The 17,638-nt window shown below is 38.3% G+C and overlaps 1 protein-coding gene across 1 annotated transcript; it reads left to right on the top strand.

Annotated features, from left to right (window-relative positions):
- The first annotated feature begins 1,098 nt into the window (after nt 1-1,098).
- Nucleotides 1,099-14,771, top strand: LOC139934441 (lysosomal protective protein-like). The gene is made up of 12 exons (XM_071928679.1): nt 1,099-1,225; nt 2,882-3,078; nt 3,629-3,788; nt 5,104-5,205; nt 6,507-6,671; nt 7,324-7,415; nt 7,838-7,922; nt 8,913-9,092; nt 11,570-11,712; nt 12,487-12,562; nt 13,026-13,220; nt 14,180-14,771. The coding sequence occupies exons 2-12, from the start codon at nt 2,906-2,908 to the stop codon at nt 14,261-14,263; spliced, it is 1,455 nt and encodes a 484-aa protein (XP_071784780.1). The 5' UTR covers nt 1,099-1,225; nt 2,882-2,905; the 3' UTR covers nt 14,264-14,771.
- Nucleotides 14,772-17,638: the final 2,867 nt, after the last annotated feature.

Raw genomic sequence — 17,638 nt, 5'->3', positions numbered from 1 at the left:
AATTTCCGCAGTTTCTATTCTATAAGGTTTTTAAAGGCAGTGGACATATTATTGGTAATTACTCAAAAAAGTGATTAGCATAACCTTACACTGTAATGTGTAATGGGGAGAGGTTGATAATACATCGTGAGAAACGGCACCCTTTGCAGTGACGTAGTTTTCGAGAACGAAGTAATTTTCCACGAATTTGATTTCGAGACCCCTTATTTAGAATTTGAGGTCTCGAAATAAGCATCTGAAAACACACAACGTCTCGCAACTTCGACGACCGATTGGGCTCAATAATTGTCACAGGTTTGTTGTTTTATGATGCATAATGTTGAGATACACCAAAAGAGAAGACTGGTCTTTGACAATATTACCAATAGTGTTCAGTATCTTCTGATGGATATAAAGTTTTCTGCACAAGATGATTGTAAAAAAAATGTAAGAACAAGGCTAATTATTTTAACAATGGCCAAGCCACTTGCTTTGAGCTTCCTTTGTTTGTGTGCAGGTAGACTTGATTCAAGTCCGATCCCGTTCTCGCGCGAGAGGTTCTTTATCTGCCGTCGCCTCAGCGCAACACAGGTTTCGGGATTTTTCTGATGTAATAGCTAGCTCCTTGAGCAAGGCTAGGAAAAGCTAGGCGAAGGGACTGAAAAAAAGGACTTTCACGGGATTGAGACTTGAGTCAAGTCTATTAATTGTGGAGGCGGCCCTCTTGCCCTCCCGACAAACTTGTTTATGGACCTTTCTTTTGCAACGTCACAGCCCGAGTTTTTGCCAACCCAGATTGGAAAACTATGGAAAGCCATAAGTGCAAATCAAGAAAAGATCGCTATTTATTTGTAACAATGTAACCAAATTTGTTGATTTTGTTTAAAACAAAGCAACTTATCGAGGTATTTTTATTTAATTGAAAATTTGCAGAAAATGTTGAATTTTGTTGAAACATTTGTTTTTACGATTGAGTGTTTTACTAACATTCGGCCGACCATTCCAACCAAGGCGGTTTGTTTATCCCAAAAAATAAAACCGCCCAAAAAGTTTTTTGAGCAGCGCCACCAAGTGGTGGGTGTTAGCGATGTCATAAACAATGAAGTCACATGATCTTGCTGTGTGTTGTATATCGCATGCCGATGATCATATGATTTTGTAAAGCAGTTTTTTTCGTTATCCTCCGATACCCCAAATCGTTATCCTCCGATACATTACACTCCGATCACAATATTCCTGAGAAAAGGTAAAGCGATGCTTGTTTTGGGGCTCTTTTATCCGTGTATGTATTTATGTTTGTAATTTTTGTATGGAAATAAAAGTTGATTACTTTGTATGGAAATAAAAGTTGATTACTTTGATTTGATCTTTATTGATTGATTAAATAGATGAATTCGCTATGTTATGGATTCATTTAATAATGTACTTTTTTCACTTTTTGGTGGTGGTGGGGGGGGCGGTGTCGCATGCAATTATGTCCTCTATGCAATACTATCCAAAGGACTGCATATGCAATAATGTCTGGCGGACAGTTTTGCATACGCAATTTTGCAAATGCAGTTGTGTCCGCCCCCGTGCAAAACCATCTTTGCAGTAAATTAAACGCCCTATGGGCGACGGATCACGTTGGCCTTTTTTTTTTACAAGCCTAAAAGTGCATGTCATGAAAGACATGGGAATGTTCGGCCATTGGATATTCGCTGCAATCATAAATTACGTGAATATTCATGCTGCATATATACGTAGTGCATGCACGCTCGCTTACGCGCGCACAAACTAGTACAGTCATGTACATGTCAGCCGGAAGGTTTTTGCATAGCCACGGACACGATAGCATATCCAAAAGTGTCCGGAGCAGACATTATTGCATGGTGGACACATTTGCATCTGACAATGGGCACCAAAATACGACGATCAACGTAGAAACACTAGCTAGTGCAGTGTGTCGAGTGTGTAATTTTTTGTTTTTTACAATATTAGTTATGATTTGAATCATCAATATCGTCATCAACAATGTGTGTAAAATTTTCTATCCTTGTTTGTTTGGGTTAAAAAAAGAAAAGTGACTAGGGTATATAAAACCAGTAACTTCCCCTTTATTCAAGTGTAAGAGCTCTAGCATTAGCAACTGAGCAATCTATCTACTGACTCGCTAGCCAAGCGATTTTGGCAGGGACCTTAGCTACATGTATTAGGACCTAGCCATAAGACCACATAAAAAAAAAAGTTGTAATGTTGATCGTCCACGCCCGACCGTTCAAAACCCCCTGACCCCATTTGTTTGTTTTTTTGTGTGTGTTTTTTCATAAAAATGATACTTTCGGGTCAAAAAAATGGTTGAAAAATCAGGATACTAGGCATGGCAGAAATGTTGTGCAGTAGTGTCAAGGACTGGTGCTGAGGTCATGGTCTGACATTGTGTTCTTTTATTTTTCCCATGGCTGGATATCTCTTTATACTTTTACTGCCCAGATTTTTCAGCTTATATTTTTTTCAAAATGTACAGGTTTGAAAAGATGTTTTAAAAATTCATGTTGGCAAAGCAAGAACAATTCTTCAAATATTTACTTGGGCTACACTGTGCTTAGTTGTTTGAAAAAGTTTACAGAAAATGTCATCTAGGAGTTAAATTTGTTTGACGAAACTATTGAAAACATCAAAAACACACAAACCCTCTGTTTTATAGTGATTGTGATGATTTCTTTATTCTTGATTTCATATTTGGCATGTCAACAAAACTTTAAAAAAGGACGATCAACAATTTTTTATTTGTATGTGGCCTAATCACCATGGACTTCTTTGGCGTGTATAAATAAAAGGAGTCTTGGTTAAATCGAAGGCTAGCGGTCTCCCAATGTTGGCAGTTTTCAATACTAACGCTACCTATTTCTTTCCTCTACAGGACTTTGCCTTTAAAAAGCCCACCATGGATTGGATTCCTAGACGCATCACCCTATTTTGCCTTCTCGGTACCTTACTATGTTGTAAGGCATTGGATCCAGACCTCATCACATTGATGCCTGGACTTCTTAAACAGCCAAGTTTTAACATGTACTCTGGTTACCTTCAAGGGACTGCCACTGACAAGCTTCACTACTGGTGAGTCTGCGCTTACGTCAAGTGTATTTCACGGATAAACAGGGAATTTTGGCTTGTGTGTGTGACTTCTCCACAATTCTAGGCTTTCTGCGCTTACACCACATTTTGATAGTTCCAAGGGTTAGAAGGGAGTTTTGGCTTGTTACTGTGCGTGCCTTCTCCACGTTACAAGACTTTCTACGTTACACAGCATTTTGCTATTTCCAAGATTCTGGATTAGCAGAGAGTTTTGGCTTGTTACTGTGCGTGCCTTCTCCACGTAACAAGGCTTTCTACGTTACACAGCATTTTGCTATTTCCAAGATTATGGATTAGCAGAGAGTTTTGGCTTGTGTGCGTGCCTATACTCCACGTTACTAGACTTTCTGCGCTTACACAGCGTTTTGCTATTTTCAAGAGTCCAGGTTGGCAGGGAATTTTTGGATTTTGTGCGTGCCTACTTTCACGTTACTAGGCTTTCCGCGCTTACAGAGCGTTTCGCTACTTCCAAGATTTTTCTCCTGGTGTTAATTTCATCTAGTTTTGTTTGCATCCGTTCCTCCTTTCTCAGGCTGATCAATTCTCAACATGCTAGCACGGATCCATTGATCATCTGGCTGAGTGGCGGCCCAGGCTGTAGCGCCCTCTATAGTGCACTGACCAACAACGGGCCGTTTCTGGTGAAGCCTGATGGGATTAATTTGGACTACAACCCGAGCAGCTGGAACCTGGTGAGATTCTGTTTGTTTGAAGCCTTTTAAAGGCAGTTGACACTATTGGTAATTACTCAAAATAATTATTATCATCAAACCTTTCTTGATTACGAGTAATGGGGAGAGGTTGGTAGTATAAAACACTGTGAGAAACAGCTCCCTCTGAAGTAACGTAGTTTTCGAGAAAGAAGTGATTTTCCACGAATTTGATTGCGAGACATCAAATTTAGATGAGGTCTCGAAATCAACTTGCATCTGAAAGCACACAACTTCGTGCGACAAGGTTGTCTTTTCTTTCTTTATTATCTCGCAACTTCGACGACCAATTGAGCTCAAATTTTCACAGCTTTGTTATTTGATGTATATGTTGAGATACACCAAGTGAGAAGACTGGTCTTTGACAATTACCAATAGTGTCCACTGTCTTTAATGAGCATCTGAAAGCACACAAGGTAATGCAACAAGGGTGTTTTTTCTTTCATTATTCTCCTGCAAATTCAATGACTAATTGAGCCTAAATTTTTACAGGTTTGTTATTTTTATGCATATATGTTTGCATGTATAAAGGTCTTTGATAATTACCAAAGGTGTCAGCGCCTTTAAAGGTGAATTATAACTTTGGGTTTTTTTAAGCTTGGGCGATATCATGATATTATCGAATATCGCGATACTAGTTTGGAAATGATTTTGATATCGGATTGATTTGGTTTTAATCAAAATATCGATATATCGCGGCGATATATCGCGACATAAGGCGATATCGATTAAGTATCGCAATACCGCGATGTATTTCCTAGCTGAGACATCTTTCACCACATAGGTTTGGAGTAAAACCAGAAGAATAGGTCATTAGAACACCTCTCTTATGCTATGACTGTCTCTTCTACAACTTTCACTGGGAGTTGGAAGACTGATGATGTCAAATCTAATTAATCGCGATTATATCGAATATCACAAAATAAATCGATATCGCCCAAGCTTAGTTTTTATGAACCGTTTGGTTTGGGTACTTGTTGTACCACACAAAACACAATGACCTCATACACAGTTTGAAGATAATGATGGTAGAAAGCTTCCCTAAAAATATTACTTGCTGACTAGGTGCTGTAGTATTTAAGAAATAAATAAAATAATATAAAAATCATTTTCGTCACGGTAGATGAACACTATATGCAACTATCCTGATAGCATCCCTCTGTGATTTTCACTTGTTTTCAAAAAAAGAACTTGACGACTATGAAGCTAAAACTTCTACAGATAATATTATATCACATACGTCTTTGTTCAGAGTCGGTATAGAGTTAATACTAGTGTTTTGTTGATTGTATTACAGAATGCCAACCTTTTGTACATCGATGCCCCAGTTGGCACAGGATTCTCCTATTCATCAGAGTTTGATCCATATGAGTCTCCATATGGATCTAACGACGATCAGGTATGTGTTTGTGGCGTGTCATGGTCGAGCGGTTAAGAGCACCGGATTCAAGCTCTGGTGTTTGATCAGCAGGGTGTGGGTTCGGATCCCGGTCGTGACACTTGCTACATAAAATTGGGGAGAGGGCTTTCTGCTCTACCGGCCAGGCTTCCGACTGATGATACCCAAGCCTACATCTGTATGGACTGTAAAAGGGGTAACCCTGTTTCAGCCCTAGGAGTAGGTGGCAACAGCCTCTGGACAAAAACAATTGTAGCCCACACCTTGAAGTGGCCTTCAGGCCTTGTGTGTATGGTGACTTGCATAAATAAAAATAAATAAAAAATATATGTTAATCTTGCATCGAGGATAAAGATTATTTATGTTGGTTTACTCATATACACTGATGTGTGTTAGCACTGTATATTTTGACAAGCTCTGTGAAAAAACCTGGGTGATATTACTTGGGTGGGATTCAAACCCACGTCCTTTGCAATTCTAAAGCAGTGCTATACCAACTAGACCACCAATACTGCCCGGTAGCTAGAGGCAGTTCAAATCCTATATTTTAGCAGCGCGTACCGCAACAATAGGTCTGTCTTTATGCCCAACATGTTCTTCCAATGCCCTTTTGCCTACCAGGTGACCTCAATCCTCCAACAGGCTTCGAAATAACCCACGGCAACCACAGCAATTGCCGTTGTGCCCCGGTGCTTTTGCCATGGTGCCCTGTGCAATGTTCCGGTATAAAATTACTTTTTCCTCTTTAGGCTCTGATCATTCTCTTATTTCTCTAGAAGACGAACAGAGCATACTGATCAAAATGTTGAATTGGAACCAACGCTCTTTTCAGAACCACCCCAAATCATTTAGAGATTATCATTACACAGTTTTACCACACACCTTGAAACTATTGGTAATTGTCAAAATACAGTCTTCTTACTTGGTGTATTTCAACATGCTTAAAATACCAAACGTGTGAAAATTTGAGCCCGAACTGGTCGTCGGAGTTGCGAGATAACTATGAAAGAAAAAAACACACTTGTCACACGAAGTTGCGTGCTTTCAGATGCTTGATTTCGATACCTCAAATTCTAAACTTGAGGTCTCGAAAAAAAAATTTGTGGAAAATTACTTCTTTCTTGAAAACTACGTCACTTCAGAGGGAGCCGTTTCTCACAATGTGTTATATTATCAAAAGCTCCCCATTACTCGTTACCAAGTAAGGTTTTATGCTAATAATTATTTTGAGTAATTACCAATAGTGTCCTCTGCCTTTAACTCTAACTAAATCCCTAATTTAATGATAATTTCATGAACAGATGACAGAGACCCATTACCAGGCCCTGATCTCCTTCTTTACTAAATACTCCAACCTCACCCTGAATGATATTTACTTCGCTGGGGACGGCTACGCTGGTGTCTATGTACCACTCCTCATGAGGAAACTGGAAAGCGTCTCAAAGGAAGTCCCGCTGCAATTCAAGGTAAACAAAGGTTTATAAATAATAATAACAATAATAATAATAATAATATCAATGGGTATTGTATTACTTATTTAGCGATCTATCACACCCCAAGGGAAGAGTTGTGGCCTAGAGGTTAATAGCACCAAATTCAAACTCTGGTGTTTCTGTTCAGCAGAGTGTGGCTTTGAGTCCAAGTCGTGACACTTGTGTCCTTAAGCAAGACACTTAACCTATGCTTTGTCCTTCAGATGGGGCGTAAAGCAATTGGCCCTGCGTGTTTTATAACGCGTGTAAAATAACCCAGTGCATTTATCGAAAAGATAAGGGGTTCTTGAGTATAGGAACCTGCGAGGGCTTAGACAGTAATGTGCCCGATGAACAGGGATAAGAAGGTAAACGGCCTTGATCTACAACTACAGCCAGGCCAGAACTCTTGGGCCACGTGACAACAAACATCCCATTCCTGCACCCGCCCCCCCAATCCCCTCCCCGTTGTTGACCCCAGCTTTGGTGCAGACCGTGCAATGAGAACCAATATTCAGTCGGAGGTGGGGGCCCAAAGAGAAACAACCGGTATTGTAACTAATAACCACATTATTATTTTCTCAATATTTCTTGAAGTATATGATTCGGTAAACTAACCATGTGTTCGTTTTGTGTATCACAACAGGGTTTCGCAGTCGGTAATGCATGGACCAGTACAGAACTGCAGGACAACTCTTTTGTTCACTACGCTTACCAACATGGCATCATCGGGGAAAAGTAAGAATCTGCAGCCATTTTAACATGTACTCTGATGCTGTAAGCAGTCAGGGTGACTAAGCTTGGGGAACGCGATATAAAGATCTGAGTTGTATATTTGTTCAAGATCTTCCCTCCTGAAACCAAGCACCTGGCAAAGCACTCTGGAAGCAATCATCAAGTTGTTTTTCTAGAACAGATATAATTTAATTTTATGGTTTATTTATTAAAACACTGCAATACAGCGGCTAAAAGCCAAAATGTACAGTTTACAAGATAGTCATTAAAAACATTACTATATTAAATTCAAAAAAGATGCTTAATATCCATGCTTTCTGCAGCCATAAAAGAAGCACTGATTCAGCAGTTCTACTTAGCTTTTCCCAGATAGCAGTCTTGTGAAATGATTTGTAGCAAACTTGAGTGTTTTTTCTTTCTTGTAGACTTTGGGAGCAGCTGAATTACTCGTGCTGTGTGAAAGACAACTGCAACTTCCACAACAATACAAACTTGGATTGTATTCAAGCAGTAAGTGTACTTCCAACAAGATCTCTATCTCTTACGAAGTGCACCGGTTGGGTTGGCATCTATGACTGGCCAAATGTTAGCAAAACAACCCACCGTGTCAAAAACCTTTCTTACCAAGTTCAAAATTTTCCGTAAAGATTCATTAGAAATAACCTCTTATGATTTGTGAGAAATATCTCTTATGATTTGTTGATTTGTTTCCAACAAAATCAAGATATTTTTGAATATTTGTGGTGGTTGCCCTGAGATGACTTGTCAAGAGTGGTTAGCACTGCAACCTCTCTTCGCAAGCTTTATGAACATGTACCATTCATTAAAGGGAAGGTACACGTTTGGTAATTTTATACTATTAACAGCTCTCCAATGCTCGTTACCAAGTCAGTTTTTAAGTTTTTAATTGTTTTGAGTAATTACCGAACGTGTACCTTCCCTTTAACCGTTCATCCTTGTGCAAACTTGACCATTGCTTAGCACACCTTTTGTTCACAGGTAACAAGCAGGCAAAGAGATAGACTGGGCCCCTGTCTTATAAAGACAGGTCCCCGCTGTCAGATCCAGTGATTCCATTGGATACAATTGGTTGACAAAACGTGCAGTCACTGCTCTCAAGTCTGCAATAGAACTTGACAGCGTATCTCTATGTGAAATGACAGAGGTCAGAGTTCAAACTACATGCCGGTTTTGCAATTTTTTGAGGTCAGTCTCTGGCGTTATTCACGAGCCTCGAAGTGTGATATCAGATGTTCGGGCTAGCAAAGAGACTACTAAGATAGCCTGCAGCCGATTTCACCAAACTCTAGGATTAATCCTATCTCGAGTTAGGATGAGTAACCTGTCCTAACTTAGGACGGGTTCAATGCGTCCTACGTATTTGGATACGGAACTGAGCCCGTCCTAAGTCCTAAGATTTAGTCCTAAGTTAGGAAGAGTTTGGTGAAATCGACGGCTGATCATGTAATCTCATGAATTGATCTCTCTTTCTAAATACAGCTGAATGCAACATACAGAGAAGTAAACAACATCGGACTCAACCCATACAAAGTCAATGGTGACTGCGTTAGCGGGGTACCAACGCCACTGGGAATGCCCTCGGAGGATGGATTCTACCATTATTCTGCAGGGGTACAGCACATCTTTGCAAACACAAGTTTCGTTAAAAGATCTCAGAAGGTTTGTGTGTATAATGTGTCTGATTCCTTTTATAGGTGTATAAGGCCGTGTCCAAAATAGCGTCCAAAAACTACAGCTACACTGTACATGTAGATTGTGCCCTTCTGCCTATTCTTCAACACGGGCAGACCAGGTGATCTAGCCAAAGCTGTAGCCGAAGTCGCCGATTCGGACACAGCCTAACATTCACCTGTAAGCTTATTTTTTTCGTTCTGATTAGCAGAGTGTGGGTTCCAGTCCAGGCTGTGACACTCGTGCCCTTGAGCAAGAAACATTATTACTTCACCATAAATGCTTTGGCCGTTGGATGAGACATTAAGATGTAGGTCACATGTACTAGGATTGGTAGTGTGCACATAATAACCCAGAACACTTTTCATGTATTAGTAGGGGTTAGCCCTGGTGTTTCTTTTTTCAAATAGCAAGCACTCTTTTGTTTACAGGTTTTCCTCGGGTTTAAAACCATTATACACTTTCGGTAAACAGTATTGTCCAAGTCCTACACTTCTTGTATCACAACTTATATATTAAATAACAAAACTGTGAAAATTTAGGCTCAATCGGTCATCGGAGTCGGGAGAAAATAACGAGAAAACCCAACCCTTGTTTCCGGGGGTTTCGCCGTGTCATGATATGTGTTTAAAATAAATCCGTAATTTTCGCTATCGAGAATTGATATTGTTTTAATGTTTTCTCAAAAAGTAAAGCAATTCATGGAACGATATTTCAAGAGAAGTCTTTCACCATTACCTGCTATAAACCCTTCTGTAAAGTGTATAATGGCTTTAAGCTGTAGGTCACATGTACTAGGATTGGTAGTGTGCACATAATAACCCAGAACACTTTTCATGGATTAGCAGGGGTTGCCCTTAACTTTTTTTTCAACTGGCCAGCAGGACCAGTTGGCTTGAATTTTCACTGGTCCGCCAGGTTTTTGACTGGTCCGTCAATTTTTTTATATATTTTTTTTAACTAATAGTATACTGTTGTATACCAACTGCTCGATATCCTATCGTCGCTATTTCAAAATTCAACATGAATTGCAACGTCAACTTGACTGCACTGGAAGCCATACTTTATTTTTGTGTACCAAGTTATTGTGTTCGTAAGGGGGCTCTCTAATTTGAGAGTATTTTTTTCTTTAAAAATTGAATAACAATAATATTGTTAAAATTAAATTAAAAACAGGTCAAATTATTTGTCAGAGCAAATTGGAAAATTTAACATGATCTTTATTTAGGTAGTTTTTTTTAGTCCACGGTTTATTGTAAGCACTCGACATCGAAGTATTCCCAAGTAGAAACCTTTTTTTATGGAAAAAAATTAGCGTTTTACTAAACAAACAAAAAAACACTTAAAAACCGACTGTTAAAATATCATTAACTTTTTATGTATTGTCTTCAAATCAACGGTGGGGAGGGTTACGTACAATCGCTCAAGTTATTTTATCATGTATAAACACTGCCTATTATTGTTGTTCATAAACATTTTTAATACATCGTACCGATAATCGAAGTTCCCAAAATCTTCCCACGTTCGTCCTGAAAAACCCCCAACAAAAAGTAGGCATAAAAATAGTTGCAACATTCATGAAGAAGCATATGAGTTTTACGGTATTTTTTCAATTATGTGTATGGAATGGTCGGTGCCAGCGTCTGTTTTGTGAACAAAGTTTTCATTTAAAAGCAGTAAAAACGACTGCCAAAGTCTTTCTTGAAACCAACCCGCAAAAAACCCCTAACAACCACGCATTATATTTGACCAATTAAGTCATGGGGCAAAACTAGATCGCCACCAATCGCCCGCAAAAAAAACAAAAAAAAAACAAGCCCCAAAAAACAAAACAATTAAGCAAAATCAGGACGGAAGAACCTTACTAAACACAATTAAATACTCCTTTTTGTTCATACAGAGTATCCTAACTTGGTAATTTTTGTTGAATGAAGTTGCGCTGTGTGTGTACATGTGTATGGATGCGTGATCGTCGGAAGTTTGCCAGCGTTCAGCGGCACTTCGCGTGATTTTTTTACGTTTTATCCAAACCTTGAGTGAATGTTTTTAGGTTTTATTCGAGCCTTAAAATGTTTAGAAAATAGCCATAGTTCTGTAGTACCGCTGCCGACATTTTTGACTGGTCAGCCGGACCAGTTGGCAAGGTGTTTCAGCTGGTCCGACGCGATTTCTACTGGCATTTGGCCAGCGGACCAGCGTTAAGGTCGAACCCTGATTAGTAGGGGTTAGCCGTGGTATTTCTTTTTTTCAAATAGCAAGCACCCTTGTTTACAGGTTTCCTCGGGTTTAAAAGCTACAGTGATTAAGTTCACTTATGAGGCATCCTCGGCTTCATTATCAGAAATGTGTAATAATAATTATAGGAACAATAATGTGTTTTGCTGCGTGTACCTTCTCATAACAGAATCAAATTCTTGCCTTTGAAGTTTCCCTTTTTGTTAATGCTTTGCTGTTTTTATGTTCAGACTCTCCAAGCAATTCCAAAGTGGAAACTGAAGGCCGACTTAACGTGTGTCAATGCCACTGCGGCAACAACATACCTGACTAATCCCTACGTCAGAGAAGCGTTGCATATCACGTATGAATCCCCACAGTGGCAGCTGTGCAAGTAAGTTGATTTAAAGGCAGTGGACATTATTGGTAATTACTAAAAATACTTATTATGGTAAAACCTTTCTTGGTGAAGAGTAATGGGGAGAGATTGATGGTATAAAACACTGTGAGAAACGGCTCCCTCTGAAGTGACATAGTTTTTGAGAAAGAAGTAATTTTCCACGAATTTGATTTTGAGACCTAAGATTTAGAACTTGAGGTCGTGAAATCAACCATCTAAACGCACACAACTTCGTGTGACAAGGGTGTTTTTTTTTCTTTCATTATTATCTCGCAAGTTCGATGACCGATTGAGCTCAAATTTTCACAGGTTTGTTATTTTATGCATATGTTGAAATACATTAAGTGTGAAGGCTAGTCTTTGACAATTACCAACAGTGTCCACTGTCTTTAAGGTACAAGCTTCTTTAGCTTTTGTTTGTTTGTTTGTTTGTTTGTTTGTTTGTTTGTTTGTTTGTTTGTTTGTTTGTTTGTTTGTTTGTTTGTTTGTTTGTTTGTTTGTTTGGATGATCTTCCCATCAAGGAAACTCGGCAAACTCCCACAAGGGGATATAAACGTCAAGCTCTGTTGTCTCTGGGCGCAACTTGGCGCACAACGTTACTTGCGTGTATGGCAAAATGGTCATCACGTGACACACGTGTAGGGTAAAAAATGTTAACGCACCAAAAACTTTTTTACGTGTTTTCATTGGTCAATGTTCATGGCTTCTACTGTATGACAGGGTTTAAGTTGAATTATGACTGTTTGATTGTTATTTTGTTCACACAGCGCTACTGTTGATCATGATTATGTAAGAATGTATCCCGACATGTCCGGCGTATATCAAGCCCTTCTTGACACCTATGTAAGTATACATGTATGTTAATCGTGTAGGTACTAAAAAAAAATTAATTGGGGGTTTGAACAAAGAAAAATTTACTCGAGTGGGACTCGAACCAATAACCTCCTATAGTGGCGGTCTCCCTTTTTTTTTCAATATCTTTGTTCAAGGGGTGCTAGTTAAAAGCCATAAAACCGTTGACTGCCATTTAGTCAGCGATCACACCCAAATTATGACATAACATGGGGTAGCGGCAGCCAGGGGATCACCTTGAATTCCCTGCTTCTGCAAGCGCCGATTCTTTGCTTATGGTAAGCCAAGCTATTAAATTGGCCCCTGTGAAGTAAGTAGAAGCGAGACAATGATAGGTTTTGAAGGTAATGAGAAGGATTTTGTAGTTAATAAAAAAGTAGTTTGGGAGCCAGTGTTTACTTCCCCAAATTCCATGTTTAACAATCTAATTTCAAAAAAAAATCTTCTGTTGTAGAAATATCGCATCCTAGTCTTTAACGGAGACCAAGATGCCATTCACAACTTCCTGGGCAACCAGTGGTTTGTAACCAACCTACACCGAGAGGAAGAGGTGCAGTGGCGACCATGGCTGTACACCAGTGCACAACTCCAAGAACAGGTAGCGGGGTTCGTCCAGGAGTACGTTAACATTGCTTTCCTTACAATAAAAGTAAGTTGGGGTCAAACTTCATTAGACTTTTTGAGGTATGGCTGACGTGATAGGAGTGTACTGTGCGGTTTGGGTGTTAACAGAAAAATTTACCCAAACTCTATAGTGTCGTAGTGTCTGCCATTATCACAAAATGGTGTATAGCTTTGGGTTGAACAAAAAGGTTGAACAACCAAATTGACTAGGGCAGGATTTGAACCAACCATTGGCAGCCAGGGGATCACTTTTAAAAGTGGATGCAAATTTTTATATCAGATATCAAACCATAAACCACATGAAAAAGCCCATTGTATTGTATTGTATTGTATTGTATTGTATTGGAAAGAAAAAAACGACTGGGTGAATTTTAAATGTTTTTGGGTCGAACAAAGAAAAACTGGGTAGAGCAGGATTTGAACCAAAGACATCCAGATTAATGTGTATGCACTCCACCAACTTAAAAGAAACACGTTGCCTTGAATCGGACGAGTTGGTATTTGGAAAGTGGTTGAAACCATTTGTTATGAAATGCATATGATTAGAAAGTTATTTTAAAAGTAGAATATAATGATCCACACAAGTATCACTCGAAATTTCCTTTTACCTCGTCGACTAACACGGTCGGCCATTTATGGGAGTTCCATAAATGGCCGACCGTGTTAGTTCACAAAGTAGAAGGAAAACCACGCAATTTTGAGGCAAGTATGTGTGGATCATTGTATTCTACTTTGTAACAGATGGTTACAAACGCTTTTTAAAGACCAACTCGACCGATCCAAGGCAACGTGTTCCTATAAGTAATGTAGTTTCAGAAGCAATTACGGACAATAACAAACAATATTAATATTTTGGCTGGTAGATTATTTCTGTAGCCGAAGCTGTGGATTTGAAAAGGGTTATTGTAAGGGAACAACCCATAACCCCCACCCCAGTTTCTTTCCTTTTGCATTAATATTTGTCTGTATTTCTTTCCCGTTTAGAATGCTGGGTTTTGGACCGCCAAGGATCAGCCTTTAGCAACGGCTCAACTCATTTATAACTTTATCTACAAGCGACCATTTTGATCCATCTTTTTGATTCCGGTACAATGTGATAAGGGAAATGTGTAATATACTCATTAATTGAATTATTTTGGGATAATTGTGCATTATGATAATAATAAAAATAATAACAGTGGCTTCTTGTAGGCCTATAGCGTGCATATCCGCCACTCAGTGACGCTCATGGTTTCTTTTAAGTGCGTTCACTCCAAAGGATGGCGCATCGTGGTTAAGTGTCTTAAAGACAGTGGACACTATTGGTAATTGTCAAAGACCAGTCTTCTCACTTGGTGTATCTCAACATATGCATAAAATAACAAACCTGTAAAAATTTGAGCTCAATCGGTTGTAGAAGTTGCGAGATAATAATGAAAGAAAAAACACCATTGTTACACGAAGTTGTGTGCTTTCTGATGCTTGATTTCGAGACCTCAAGTTCTAAACTTGAGGTCTTGAAATCAAATTCGTGGAAAATTACTTCTTTCTCGAAAACTTCTTCACTTCAGAGGGAGCTGTTTCTCACAATGTTTTAAACTATCAACCTCTCCCCATTACTGGTAATAAAGAAAGGTTTTGTGATGATAATTATTTTGAGTAATTACCAATAGTGTCCACTGCCTTTTAGGACACACGTGTCACGACTGAGACTCGAAGCGATACTCTGCTGACGAGAAACACCAGGGTTTGAAACTGGTACTCAACACAGCTAGGCCATGACATGCGTAAATTAAACAAAAAACCTTGCTGTCTTTATAGGCAGTGGACACTATGGGTAATTACTCAAAATAATGATTAGCATAAAACCTTACTTGGTGACGAGTAAACGGGGAGAGGTTGACAGTATAAAACATTGTGAGAAACAGCTACCTCTGAAGTGACATTGTTGTCGAGAAAGAAGTACTTTTCCATGAATTTGATTTCGAGACCTTAGATTTAGAATTTGAGGTCTCGAAATCAACCATCTAAAAGCACACAACTTCATGTGACAAGGGTGCTTTTTTCTTTCGTTATCTCGCAACTGAGACGACCGAATGAGCTCAAATTTTCGCATGTTTGTTATTTTATGCATGTTGAGATACACAAAGTGAGAAGACTAGTCTTTGACAATTACCATTAGTGTCTTTTACACTGCCTTTAAAGTAGAGATCAGTAGATCGAGAATGTGGTCACAATGTTAAACACATGTGTCTTTCTGTCTAGCCTTCTTCACTCCACTGCAGGAGGAAATCCACTTCACCAATTCTCCATTTCACTCTATCCTGCGCCGTCTGTTGCCAAGCAATTCCCCAATACATATGTATGTACTACATGTAATAATGTGTATTCCTGCACTAAAACAAAGGACCAATGTACCAACAAAGAACAACAAAAAAGAAGAAGCAGAATTTTACAAATGTGACTGTGAAACCGTCTTTATCAACCCAAGTACAGTTGTCATAAATAGTTATAAATTTAAGTACATAATGACATACAATTCAGGAAACTTATTGACATGTACACAAGAAATGAACATTCCAAGTTAAATTAGTAACAAAACAAAACAAAACTCTAGAGGACAAAGGTCGGTTGTCTTACCTTAGTTAAACCATGGTCCTTGCTCTATGGTTGTGCTGAGATAACAAAATGTGATATGATAACTTCAGGGCAAATAACAAAAAGGGTACCAGACTATTTCCCTGGTAGCCTGTCATTTCCCTGACAAAGCATTCACAGCAATATGTCAATCAGGGAAGTGTAAACATTGTTGCTTACTAAAAGTTACTTAACTTTCATTGCCACTTTTGTTAAACAAAATTCCTGTTTAGTAGGTTTTAATAAAACATTTATTTTTTATGAGCATATTTTTGAGTAGGTCGATTTAGTATTGCTTTTGTATTTTATATAACATTGTCCGTCAGACCTCATCTGACAACTTTTTAAACTGTCTTAAAGGAACATTACATAATTGGTTTTTGCTAACAAAATAGTTGTTGGCAGTGTAAGCACTTTATGTAATCCAATATACATACACTGACAAACCAGTATAATTTTGAGAACGATCGGCCATCTCTGATCTGGGTCACGAGAAAATAGTTCAAAACTGATTATTCATTTTGCATGACATCGGTTTTAAATGTTTTTGATAAACTGTAAACAAGAAATTAGTTTGATTTTCTAATCAAATACGACATTTCAGACAAAAATACTTCAAGTGATATTTTCTAAAATCATCATCATTTGACAGTGTAAGTTTTATGTAAATCTGTGATCTTGGATGATCGGTTTCTTACCAATTCTCTTATGTTCCTTTAAGCCGTACCATAACAAAGAAGTAACTTGTAGTTTTCACCTTTTGCCCTTCAATTTAGTTCAAATTTTTGCCTCTCATTTCACGAAAACTTATTATTTCAGTTGCAAAAATATACAAGTCTTGAACCAGTAAAAATATTTCTGTATACAAAAATATGGTGTAATGCATATCAGTACTGGCCAATAACTTGTTAAAACTAAGAATATTTTTCATAAAAACTTTCATACAAAAAACTTTGTATGTAGTATAGTCTTAAAATGTAAAATTGCTGCCAGAATGAAAATTATCAGGGTTATTATGGAATCAACAGCCCAATTTTCTAAAAGCTGCTTTAATTGACAAATTTTGCTTAACAATGTCCTGCATAGCAGAAATGAGCAGGACACCAGTCAAAAATTGTACATGTGACATGGTGTTTTGGCTGGTAACCCTTATCTGTTAAGCATAATGTCGCTGTGCTTAGCTACTTTTTGTGATTAAAGGCAGTGGACACTATTGGTAATTACTCAAAAAAATTATTATCATAAAACCTTTCTTGATAACCAGTAATGGGGAGAGGTTGAACGTATAAAACATTGTGAAAAACAGCTCCCTCTGAAGTGGCGTAGTTTTCGAGAAAGAAGTAATTTTCCACAATATTGATTTTGAGACCTCAGATTTAGAATTTGAGGTCTCGAAATCAAGCATCTGAAAGCACACAATTTCGTGTGACAGGGGTGTTTCTTTCTTTCATTAATATATTGCGACCTTGACGACCAATTGAGCTCAAATGTTCACTGGTTAGTTATTTTATGCATATGTTGAGATACACCAAAATGTGAAGACTAGTCTTTGACAATTACCAATAGTGTCTTTAAGCAACTCTATGAAATTAGGCACTGAATACCAACAGTTACACACTGTCAAAGGTTGTTTAAAAGTGAATTTAATTCACTTGATATAATTTGACATGTATTGTGACAAAATGATTAATAAAAATTATTAAAGAAAGAAGATAAATAAACTAAATAGGCTGATCCATTATTAGGGTCTGCGTCTTCACACATTGTCAAATATGCTTGAAACATTAAAGGAACACGTTCTGCCTTGGATCGGTCGAGTTGGTCTTT

The sequence above is a fragment of the Asterias amurensis genome, chromosome 3 (assembly GCF_032118995.1).
Source record: "Asterias amurensis chromosome 3, ASM3211899v1".
NCBI lineage: Eukaryota > Metazoa > Echinodermata > Asteroidea > Forcipulatida > Asteriidae > Asterias > Asterias amurensis.
Note: the sequence above shows the minus strand (reverse complement) of the source record. Positions and strands in the feature narration are given on the sequence as shown.

Excerpts from the sequence above, each read along its gene's own strand:
- LOC139934441 (XM_071928679.1), top strand. The coding sequence starts at position 2,906 with ATGGATTGGATTCCTAGACGCATCACCCTATTTTGCCTTCTCGGTACC. Across the intron at positions 5,206-6,506 it reads ATGGATCTAACGACGATCAG|ATGACAGAGACCCATTACCA; the intron begins GTATGTGTTTGT and ends TTTCATGAACAG. Across the intron at positions 6,672-7,323 it reads AAGTCCCGCTGCAATTCAAG|GGTTTCGCAGTCGGTAATGC; the intron begins GTAAACAAAGGT and ends GTATCACAACAG.